The sequence below is a fragment of the Rhineura floridana genome, chromosome 4 (genome assembly GCF_030035675.1).
Source record: "Rhineura floridana isolate rRhiFlo1 chromosome 4, rRhiFlo1.hap2, whole genome shotgun sequence".
Lineage (NCBI taxonomy): Eukaryota > Metazoa > Chordata > Lepidosauria > Squamata > Rhineuridae > Rhineura > Rhineura floridana.
The window spans coordinates 110,120,039-110,132,562 of record NC_084483.1 but is presented as its reverse complement, the minus strand read 5'-3'; the positions used below and the strand labels follow the sequence as shown (position 1 = coordinate 110,132,562).

Here is a 12,524-nt window from a genome sequence, read left to right as displayed (position 1 = left end):
TTTAGGATTAGTTATACACATCCTGCAAATCTTGTTATCATATGTACAAGAGTAGTTGTATATTAAGAAATATACATTTGTTAAAAACATAACCACAATTTTAATCAATGCTAAAAAGTAAAATCAAAATTAAAAGCAGAGTATAGCTTTTGCAAAGGTTTATGAGGTTTTGCAGAAAAAGACTCAAAGTTCATGACAATTTTATTAACACAGTTTGCTTGACAAAAATGTAATAAATGACCATTTATTATTCACATCAATCTGCTATCTCCTGGACAGTTTTCTCAAATCAGAAGTGCTCAAAAACTGCACTAGCATTGTAAAAGCAGCCCTTTACTAGTCTTTCATCATGAAATGGCCATGGCTGATTTAGCACCCTTGCGCTTTACTTCAGTTTGAGCACCTAGAAAGAGATGGTGCAGATTTCTATCAAATATTGCTCTTGCATAAATACCTTGATTTGCTTTTGATGGACTATCTTACATATAACCTTTCTTTTTTTAAATTGTCTCATCTATAGTCTTCTGTTATGTTTTGGTCCTTATTCCACATTTCAGATATAGATCTCACTGAGAGTCTCCAGCTCATGCTCTATCCTACTTCTTTTTAAGGTCTCAGCCATCCACTTACTCCAAATCATTGTCTTTCTCCTAATTCTGATTTCTATCCCATCTTTCCATAGTCTGACTCTGAAATTCAGAAAACTCTTCTGGTACCTGACAATGATTAAGAGTAACTCTTGATCACAGCAATCTTTTAAAGATGTGGAGTCTTGCGATATGGCTATTTGCTTTTACTTTTCCTGTAACTTCTTTCATGCTGTTTTATATTCTTTTTATATATTTATTGTTAATTTGATCTTAATTTTGTTAGCCACACTGGAAGTTTTTACTTAAAATAAAATAAAGATATGGATTGCTTTTTCTTTATCTTAGAATGCTTCATACTATGGCTTTAGAACCTAGTTTACCAATGTCATCTACTTCTTAACCACAGTCTACATTTGGGATCCAAGAAATATGACATTTTCCGAGTTTATCATACAAATTAAGTGATTCAAAATAAAGGCAATGCTTTCTTTCAATGAGATTTGCTTTACTCCTAATATTTCTACTTTTGTGAATCTTACAGATGGATCTGAGCTTTCCTGACTCTTCTGTAACCATAATAAAGCTCCTATGAGCAACAGTATTAAAGTAAGGCTGCATATGCATCATACATTTAAAATCATATCCCCCCCCAAATCCTGGGAACTGTAGTTAGTTAAGGGTGATGGGAACTGTAACTCTGTATGGGTTAAAATACAGTTCCCAGGATTCTTTTGGGAGGAATGTAATTTAAATGTAAGGTGTGTACACAATCTAAGTATCAGATTAATTTTTAAAACATTGGGCATAATTTAATTTTGCACAAGAGGACTTCACCTCACACAATGAGACTTCACCTTCCTCTCCTCCCCACAGCAGCTCCATATGTGCCCCCCAAATATCCTCTGGGGGGTTTCCCAGCCCTCCAAAGAAGATTTTATTGGTGCACAGAGGGCTGCAGGAGAGAAGAGAGGAAGATGAAGTCTCACTGAGTGAGCAAAAATCCTTTCCATTTGTGTACAGGCAGCACTGGATGCAACACACTGTTCTTGGCATCTAGCATTTGAAAATTAATAAATCAATAATTCCAGTAATGTTATAAATGTCTGAAAAAATATTTTCCCTATATAGGAAATAAGCTTAATTTCTCTTCTCCAAGATTTACACTAATTTGACCCAAATCATGACTCAGGATAGTTTACAGGAGATTTGACATATATAATACCACAATTATACTTACAAGACAAAGTATCTTATAGTGTAATCCTATACATGTCTACCTAAAAAGTAGTCCCACTGAGTTCAGTGGGGCTCACTCCAGGTAAATTGGCATAACATTGCAGCCTCAGTCACATAACAAAGTAAAGATAACACTGAATTTCTTACCATTGTTTTGTTTATCGGTTCTATTAGTATCAGGCATGTTAGTGGTAACAGTGGGTGATGTAGTGATGGAATTTACAGTAGCTGGTAACAAAGATGAGAAATAAGTGAACTTGCATGGAACATTAATGTTAATGAGGTCAGGGAATAATGCATGAAAACGTAAATAGGGAATGGAGGGAGCTCCTTCTTAAACTAATGAACAAGTTACACAATTCACACACACACACACACACACACACACACTTTGGTTAAAGTATAAATGAATTAAAGAGCCAGCATGGCTTCCTGAACTTGGGTTTAAATATCAACTCAACAACCATATATCTTCCAAATAACCTTGATCAAGCTTCATTTGTTCACCTGTAAAATGGAAGTAACATGTATCTCCTCCCACAGGGTTTTGTGAGGTAAACAAGATAAAGACATTATTTATAGGTAGCTCTAAATCTCACACTGCAGTCCTAAACAGGTTTGCACTAGAAGTGTATTTAGGCTCGGGATGTAAACAGACAAAATAACCAAATGAACCTCAGACCTGTGTTTAGCAAAATGTCATTTGCTGAAGTTAACAGCTGCAATATCAGCCTTTCTGTGCATACGCAAATTCTGAATAATCCTCTCTTAAGGCCCTTAAACAAGAACACTTGTTTACAAACTGCATAAAAATAGCCTCTACAGGATACCCATGTAAGGATCTAATTAAATCTTCTAAGCTCTGGATAAAGAACAGATTTAAAATAATAAATGGATATATTTGTAAAGGACACATTTTCAAAGTGTTGTCTGGGATTTCAGCTGTTTAATTCCCACTGACATTCAGAAATGCACCACATATAAAGATTGAAAAGTTACCACAAAGGAAACATTCAGAAAGTGATACATTTTTGAGCCAACACAGAGAAGAATATTCTTAATAGCTTGTCATTTTGGAAGGTTGGTGGATAGAAACATTTTCATCAAATCAACTAACGATGGTATCACTAAATTGGGGGGGGAGGGGTGTCTTAAAGATTGACTCAGTCCAGCAACTGAAAGTAATTCAAACATGGTAACCTCAAAGGCAGAACAATATTCAGCAATTTCTCAATGCTATTATGTAAGTTCTTTAACTCCTAAGCCCTGCTGTTATGCAGCTGCCATTTACTGTACAGAATCTGCACAGTTTGGCTTGATGGACTGCCCGAAGGGTTTTGACAAAGTCCTCTTTGCATATGTTTACCTAAAATGTCCTTCTTTTAAAACAAACTTTTTATTTTTAAATATGCATACATACAAAAAAGCAATAATGTTGTTACACAAATTAAGATGCCAAAAACGGAATCACACATAAATACAAGCTGATCTAAGATAATATCTAATATCTGTACTTAATTAGTTTCTTCTCTTTTTCAACCCCTTTAAATATTTAATTTAGGGAGGTAGTCAAACACTAGCATCAAGTTTGGGGCCTGTTTTGTTTGTTTGTTTCTTCCCCTTCTCTTCAATTCAGTGGCTGTGCGTATTTGGGCTTCTTAATCTGCTTTCTTTGTGAATGGGAGTGGCGGTGGAATGTGGATGGATGTGTGTGAATGGGATGTGTATCTGGCTCTAGCCTTGTCCACTTTGGGCTTTGGCCAGGTCCACCACTGGCATGCAGCCCCTGGTAATGGCCCACAAGGAAATGTGGCCCTTGAGTTGAAAAGGTTCCCCACACCTGGCTCTGGGAGATAAAACAAACAAAACCCTCAGTTTCAAAGTGTGATATTAGTTAATAAAGAATTTTACATACATTATTATTATTTGACTTGTAAACCATACATTTTCTTTTCTCTAAGAAAAGTGGTAATCCTAAAACTAAAAGTCTGTTCGTTTTTCTACATTGCACATGATAAAGTGTTTATAACAAAGTACCACAAAGAGTCACATTGGGGTATCTTGAGAGAAAAGAGATCAGTTTTTCTCCTAGTATCCAGTCAGAGACTACAAAACTGCCATTTGCATAATCCCTAAGAAGAGTGCTGTGATCAATAACATTGTTTTCCCATTTGTTCTAGATCTGCAGACAACCCCATACTTGAATAAAAACTTTTGCAATATACAACCAGGGATGGGGTGGCAAGGATGAGATCAAGGAAAAAAATAAGTTAGACCTTTTTTCTATAGAAACTGTTGGTTAGGTTTTAGAATATTTTTTTATATAGAAATGGTGCTATCAAGTGAGTTGTTACATTCATTCCGCATATCCTATGTCCAGTATACCCACATTTTTGTTAAGCCTACAACATTTTTCTCTTTGGTGATATTCCTTTTTGGCCTTAGCCTTACAATCTATAAAAATGTAATTAAAGCAAACAAACTATGGAGATATAGTCCAAACATACAAAGCTGTTGGTTTCTTACCTTGGCAAAGACTCCCCAGGTTTGCACAGCTAGTTGGTTCAATTGTAGGTAGGGGAATGAGATACGAGCCTTTTTTTAAAAAAAGGAGAGATACTATAAGCAATACTTCTGTTATTTAGAAACGGTTATAAATGAGGGGGCTGAAGAAGAGTGGCTTATTAAGTATTCACATAAACACAATTACAGAAGGCTAGACTAAGGACAAAGTGGATAAGAGAAAAATCAACTCATTTGAAATCTGGTGTCGGAGGAGAGCTTTGCACATACCATGGACTGCGAAAAAGACAAATAATTGGGTGTTAGAACAAATTAAACCAGAACTATCACTAGCAGCTAAAATGATGATACAGGTTATCATACTTTGGACATATAATGAGAAAACATGATTCATTAGAAAAGACAATACTGGGACTGATGGCATGTGAAGAGCTGATCCCTTGCTGTGGCAGGCAGGACAGAGAAGGGAGGAAAGTAGGTCCCCAAAAGTTAAAAATCCATTCCTGTCCTAATAATCAAGGGACAAGAGGAGCCTCTCCAGGGAGGAGGAGACACCTGAACTTGGCTATTCAGTGCACAAGCAGATCACAGATTGACCAGTTAATCTGGCCAGGTGTTGTACTCAATATCTGTTGCCAGCTGTTACAATGGGCAAGGTGATTAGGCTCAACCGTAAGCATGATACCCAAGAGACATATGTAGCATGGGCAGCCAGACTAGCTCTAGGGTAGAGATTGGGGAATATGCTCCTCTTTGCCCCTTTGCCCAGATTCAAAATTCCCAGGTGAGTTTATATAGATATTAACCTTGGCAACAACATTTCAATGTTGTCTGCTTCTTCATTGCCATTGCAATATGCAGTCTACCTTGGAATCAAATGCCTTGGAGAGAGATTAGCTGTAGTCATGGATAGAGAACCTAGTATACACTTCTTCATTTCGTGTGCTCCATGAAAGAGAAAGTGTAGCAGAAAAAGTTGCAAAAGTGAAGGAAAGAAGGTGATCAGCGGCAGCCAGGGAGAAAACCTTTTAGAGACTTCTTTACCACACTTGTACCTCAGGAAGGACTTAATGGGTAGGAATGTCACCCTACAGCTGGTGTACCAGAGACACAGGCTCCAATAGTGGGAATAATCCAAAAAAGGCAGTAGAATCACCTGCCACTGATACTTTGCTTATATAAAAAGTAGAGAAAGTGTATAAGTGACAGAGGTGATGGACAGAAAGAGACTTACGGGTACCCCTACACCACCTACTGTAGGCTGCTGTCCTCAGGTGTGGTGGAGGATACTGTCCCGTTGCCACTCTCAAAATAAGACTGAACTGCTAGTCCAGTCCCCATCTGTATTTGGAATGAAGGGAATACCTCTTGCCCCTTTGCTTTATGCAGCAAAATCTCTAGACCAGGCCTGCCACTGGAACATGGTCTTTTACTGCAGCTGATATTTGAAAAGTGGAGGGGAATGCATGTCTAGTTTTCCCACTTGCAGGGTACTAACAAGTTATTTTCAGGTCAGTGAATAAGTCCACAAAAGCCTAACTAAAGCCAATCTAAACAGCTAGGAATCAATTTCAAACCGCATATCAAACCAGGTGGAGACACTGTTCTCTCAAGAGGATTATCTCTGCCAATATGTTAATGCACTTATGTGCAATAAGTCCATTAGCCAGAAAAATCAGTAACTATGAGAAAATCAAAGCTATTTGCTGACAAGTGAGATAATAGTAGTGACATTCATATGCAAATAGGAAGGTCCTTTTATTGTCTGTCATATCTTATTGCAATGACTGTCACAGGATGGCTTTCTTTCTTTAATCGTCAAAAAAAAAGATTAATCAGAACAGATAATTGCTGTAATGCTCTTAGTATTTTATTTCTAATCCATTATGTGTTTTATCATTTTTGGTTCCAAAGGGTATATTTAAAATAAATTATTTACATTTCCCAACAAGATAAGGGAAGCAGAAAATCTCCCCTATACATCATCCGTAGTTCAAACTCAATCTTTTGTTAGTAGTTGTATACAATCAATTCATTTTGGAATATGACACTATTTTTTCTTACAGAAATTGTGTGATGTTGAAATGGGGTGAATGGGCAGAGGGAGAGGGGATGAAGGAAATTATTCATTAATATACAGCCAATAACGAAGAAATGTGTTAATTTCTCCCTTAGCAGTTCTATGGGATTGGCCATGATCTAGCACTGATAGATTGATCATTGTAACAAAAAGGAGGGAAAAAATCCCAAAATGCTGTGAGAAAATTTATTTCTTAGGCAAGCCCTATTCCTTTTGGCCTCTACTATATTGGGCCTTGATCAGGGGATAAAATTAAAGCTGCCTTTAGAGAATTCTAATAGCAAATATGCTTTAATATTTAATAACAACTCAAACCTTTTTTTACCTTTACCTTTTTAATCCTTTAACAAGATTTATATACCATTTAATGAAAAGCCTCTCTCAGCTGTTTACATAGAATGCAAACTATTCATTAAAAAAGAGATAAAAACTGATTTTAAATATAGTAAACGTAATAAAATTACTAAAATACAGATAAGATCAACAGCTTTAAAAACAACTGATCCACCAGGGCTCTTATGTTGTTATGCCAATATCGTATTTTCTCATGGTCCTTGATTAACAATATGATTGGCAATAACATCTGGCTGATTGACTAAAGGACCAATATCATATGCCTAGATAGATTTGCCAGATACAAAGTGAGTACAATATAGGTCAAAAAAACCTGGGAAGTTATATCTGACACCTCTTGACCCTGTTATCATTTCCACAGACCAAAAGTGACTGTGCATCCTCAGGTTGTTGAAAAGGCTTATAAATAAAATAAATGCCTGAATTAATTTTTTCAGGCAATAAATAATAACAATAATAATAATCCAGACAGCATGTCATATATTAATATTTTCATTCAAAATATTTTCATATTGATTATGGAATGTTCACCTATCTTTAGTCAAACACCTTGTGTGGACATGTGGCTAGAATACTGGCACTGGGATAAAGTACTAAACATTTTAAGGCTATGTCTAATATTTCCCCTGACTGTTGGTGAAGTCAACCTGTAATTCCATGCCCTATTCTGATCAACTCTATGGTTTTTTAGTGGTACTGTTAGATTCTCCCACAAATACAAAACTTAACCCCACATTCATCAATCTACAGCTAAGTATCTTTTTAACCCATCCCCTTTGTACTCACATCTTACTTTGTAAACCCACAGCTACAGCGCAAAAAAGGGATCCTTTTTCCTATAGACACAGTTGGCAGTGTTTACAGGGGACGTAGCTGTTTCAGCACAAACCTATTTTATTGTAAAGCCTTAAGCCTATCAAAAAATAAAATAAAACTGATGGTGAAGGGACAAGACTACTGGACCAGATTCCTCATCTGACTGGCAGAACAGAGAAGACATTTGAGATTTGATGGAGGGAAGGGGAAGCTTCATACCACCTTTGTGTTTGATGGTGCAATTGTGGAAAAGAAAGTTTCCTTAATTATAACTAAAAATTAAATAAAACTGTACCTTAGGGTCAAACTAAATATGTAGAGCAACTGCATGTATCTTAAGCATGCACCTAGGCCCATTCACACAGCAGTGTTACACAAAAAGGAGCGTGCAGGGTAGGAGAGTGAAACACATCTCCTTTTGTGTCTAACTTTGCTCCATATAGCTCTGAGTGTTTTTTCCCTGTCCAGTATCAAAGCCAAGCAGAGAAAACTGCTTAAAACTGATAGTTATAATGGTTCTTGCTTATATAATATAGTCAAATAAACATTAGAGTAACAAATCTTGCTAGCCATCTTTTGAAATGCCTGAACTCTAAGTATCACAATGTGACTGTGAATGCACCAAAAGAACAAACATACACAGAAGCAACACACATATTTTATGAGAAGAGTCAACAAGCCCAGAAAAGGTGAGGCAACTCTGTGGGAAACTTAGCTCATTTTCATTATAAACACAGCTTTTTCTGATATGTGACACCTTCACAGTTATGCCAGAGAGGAAAAAATCAATAAAAGATGCTTACCACAACTCAGGTTATTCTCTGCTTTTAGTGATGACGTAGGGATGCTCCAAAAGTCATTTTCCCAGTCTACAATATTGCCCTTCAGATCGCAGCTGAGGTTGGAAAGTATTTGGGAGCTCATTGTGAAATTCCAAAGCCGGAAGTTGTAAATATCCCCATTGAGAGGACTTGTGTCATTTCTATTAGAGCCCAGAACCAACTTCCCATTACCAGGAATGACCTTCCTGTAAGTAGCTGAACAGTATACTGTTTTGTATGTGTGTTTGACATTTATTCCTAAAGTGCCTGAGAAGCTATCCCATATAATGCAGATCTGTTCAAAGGTTTCTGTGAAGAAGTCTCCATCAGAATTGGTGTCAAGTGCATCATCTAACAAACATTCTGTGCCTGAAATAAAAATAAAGTGGCCCTTTTTTGTCTTTCCAAAACTGAAGAATTCTGTAGAAGAAGAATCACCATAGGAGAAAATCTTCCATTCACGGCCATTACTGCTGTTTCCCTTTGCTTCAAAGCACAATGTGAACTGATTAAGTTCTGGTACTTGGATAGAATTTGCCACAGACACAGAATCAACATCCAGGAACTGTGGGATGATAACTTTTTGATTCCTCAAAGACACAGCAACTAGAACATGGAAAGAAAATGTTTTCAGAACAGACCATCATTCAACTTTCATGAAACTCACATGACACCTTTTCTCATAGTATAAGTAGTGGCAAATGCATTATATTCAAAATACATTCAAAGTAATTTTAACATTATCATCAACTACTAGGATATCTTATATTGTGAATATAACATGGCAATTGGCTCCTAAAAAGCTGCAATCAGACATTTGCAAAACTAAATTGTATTTTTACCTGTTTATATTAGACAATGCAATAGACCAGTAACTTGAAAAGAACTGTTGGTTCCCTACCTAAAAGGTAGTTCTGTGTTGCTGAACAGAAACTCATCAGCTTGTGTTATGGCTTGTGGTCACAGGGAGGAAAAACAATGAGGGAAGTAGAGCACTCCCAGCATTCCTCAGTTCACATCCTCGCCAAGCTCGAATAGGTCAAAGGAAAAATCTACTTCCCTTAAGTTAGGATTACATGAGAAACCGGGGGGGGGGGGAGGAAGGACAGCCACAAGGATGGGGCTGATGAACTTCTGTCCAGCAATACAGAACTACCTTTCAAGTAGGGGACCAACAGTTCTTTCTCGTGTTGCTTGTGAAATTCATCAGCTTGGGATGTTCCAAACTTTCCCATGTAGGGAGGGTCATATGTAAAGGTCTGTCCATCGAACAGAGTGAACCTGCTGTAGGACCCTTCGGCCAAAGGCCACCTCTGCTGAAGTGTATATGTCAATTTTATAGTGCTTGGTGAATGATCTGGGTGATGCCCGAGTGGCCTCTCTGCAGATCTCCTCCAATGGAGCATTGGCTGACAGCGCAGCAGAGGTGGCAGCAGCTCTCACATAATGGCCAGTAATTCTAGTTGGGGCTGGCAATTTTTGTGTCTCATAGGTAAGTGCTATACATGCCCTAATCCACCTTGAGAGAGTAGGGGAGGTGACCCTCTTCCCCAAGGAGGCCGGGTGGAAAGAGATAAAGAGAGAGTCCATTTGTCTAAAGGCTTTTGTTCTAGCAATGTAAATTTTGAGGGCTCTCCTAAAGCCAAGTGAATATCACACTCTTTCAACGGGGTGGGACGGATTAGGGCAAAAAGTGGGAAGGATTAACCCTTGCTGCCTATGGAATCTAGTAAGTACCTTAGGGAGAAAGGAGGGGTTCGTACAGAGGATCACGCTGTCTGAATGAAATATACAGAGGTGCTTAGCCACTGATAGTGCATTTAATTCTGAAATCCTATGGACAGATGCTATCGCCACAAGAAAAAGGACTTCAGTGACAGAGGTCTAAGGGAAACCTTGCTGAGGGGCTCAAAGGGTGGTTTCTGTAATGCCCTGAGCACCTTATGGAGGCCCCAAGATAGAATCATAGAATAGTAGAGTTGGAAGGGGCCTATAAGGCCATCGAGTCCAACCCCGTGCTCAACGCAGGAATCCAAATTAAATCATACCCAACAGGTGGCTGTCCAGCCACCTCTTGAATGCCTTCAGTGTTGGAGAGCCTCACTAGGTAATTGGTTCTATTGCCATACAGCTCTAGCAGTTAGGAAGTTTTTTCTGATGTTCAGTTGAAATCAAGCTTCCTGTAACTTGAGCCCATTATTCCATGTCCTGCACTCTGGGACGATAGAGAAAAGATCCCGGCCCTCCTCTGTGTGACAACCTTTCAAGTACTTGAAGAGTGCTATTATATGTCCCCTCAGTCTTCTCTTCTCAAGGCTAAACGTGCCCAGTTCTTTCAGTCTCTCCTCATAGGGCTTCGTTTTAAGTCCCCTGATTGTTGCCCTCCTCTGAACTCATTCCAGTTTGTCTGCATCTTTCTAAAAATGTGGTGTCCAGAACTGGACGCAGTACTCAAGGCCTAACCAGTGCCAAATAGAGGGGAACCAATACTTCACACAATTTGGAAACTGTACTTCTGTTAATGCAGCCTAAAATAGCATTTGCCTTTTTTGCAGCCACATCACATTTTTGGTTTATGCTCAACTTGTGATCAACAGCAATCCCAAGATCCTTCTCAAATGTAGTATTGCTGAGCCAAGTATCTCCCATCTTATAACTGTGCATTTGGTTTCTTTTTCCTAGGTGTAGAACTTGGCACTTCTCCCTGATAAATTTAATTCTGTTGTTTTCAGCCCAGTGCTCCAGCCTATAAAGATCCCTTCAAATTTGGTTTCTGTCTTCCAAGGTATTAGCTATCCCTCCCAATTTTGTATCATCTGCAAATTTAACAAGCAATCCCTGCACATCCAAGTCAATAATAAAAATGTTAAAGAGCACTGGGTCTAGGACCTGTGGTACCCCTCATTACCTCCCCCCAGTTTGAGAAGGAACCACTGATAACCACTCCAGTACGATTCTATAGCCAACTGTGGATCCACCTGATAGTTGTTCCATTCAGCCCACATTTAGCTAGCATGCTAATCAGAATATCATGGGGCACTTTGTCAAAAGCTTTGTTGAAGTCAAGATATATTATGTTCACAGTATTCCCATAGTCTACCAGAGAGGTTACCCAATCAAAAACTGAGATAAGATTAGTCTGGCAGGATTTGCCCATGTTGGCTTCTAGTAATCACTACATTGGTTTCAAGGTGCTTACAGAATGACCACTTTATAATCTGCTCCAGAATTTTCCCAAGGATCAATGTCAGGCTGATTTGTCTGTAGTTCCCAGGTTCCTCCTTTTTGCCCTTTTTGAAGATAGGAACAACATTAGCCCTCTTCCAGTCATCCAGCACTTCATCCATCCTCCACGATTTCACAAAGATAATACAGTGGTTCTGAGAGTTCTTCAGCCAGTTCCTTCAATATCCTACGATGCAGTTCATTGCGCCCTGGAGATTTGAACTCATTCAAAGTGATTAGGTATTCCTTGACCATTTGTCTATCAAACTCAAGCTGCAATCCTGCTGCTTTAACTTCACGTTTCTCAGGAGGGTCATGGACCCTGTTTTGGGAGAAGACTGAGCCACAGTAGGAATTGAGTACTTCTGCCTTTTCTTTGTCATCTGCTATCATTGAGTAGCTGTACCACCATTTATTTTTTCTGTCTTTTACTATGGATGTACCTGAAGAAGACTTTTTTGTTGCTTTTGGCATCTCTCACTAACCTCAGCTCATTCTTAGCTTTAGCCTTTCTCACACCATCCCTGCAATTCCATGCTACCTGTCTGTACTCTTCCTTTGTACTCTGGCCTTCCTTCCACCTCCTATATGTGTCCTTTTTGACTTCTTCTGCTATCTTTTCCCTTTTTTCCTTGATGGAATTGTTTGCTACTGTGCCATTAGAATTTCCTCTTTTAGAAACTCCCACCCATCTTGGACTCCTTTTCTCATTAGGGACGCTTGCCTACCTTACTACCTTACTACCATTTTCCTGAGTTTATTAAAATCAGCTTTCTTGAAGTCCAGGTTACATGTATGGCTATGCGTATGGGTACCTGTGCACTGCAGGAGCACATTTAAGAGTTGCCCCCCTAAGGAATCTCTTCACTAGAGGGTGTT

General features: G+C 38.5%; 1 protein-coding gene across 4 annotated transcripts in view; it reads right to left on the bottom strand.

Annotated features, from left to right (window-relative positions):
- The window catches only part of ADGRG6 (adhesion G protein-coupled receptor G6), a 196,042-nt gene that overhangs the window by 109,570 nt on the left and 73,948 nt on the right, over window positions 1–12,524 (bottom strand). For 3 of the 4 annotated variants that reach the window (XM_061624020.1, XM_061624017.1, XM_061624019.1), the window contains exons 5-7: window positions 8,403–9,026; window positions 4,353–4,421; window positions 1,974–2,054 (exon numbers count right to left, since the gene is read on the bottom strand). In XM_061624020.1, the coding sequence (XP_061480004.1) occupies window positions 1,974–2,054; window positions 4,353–4,421; window positions 8,403–9,026 (774 nt within the window). The remainder of the gene's footprint in view (window positions 1–1,973; window positions 2,055–4,352; window positions 4,422–8,402; window positions 9,027–12,524) is intronic. The other variant, XM_061624018.1, reaches the window with a different exon arrangement.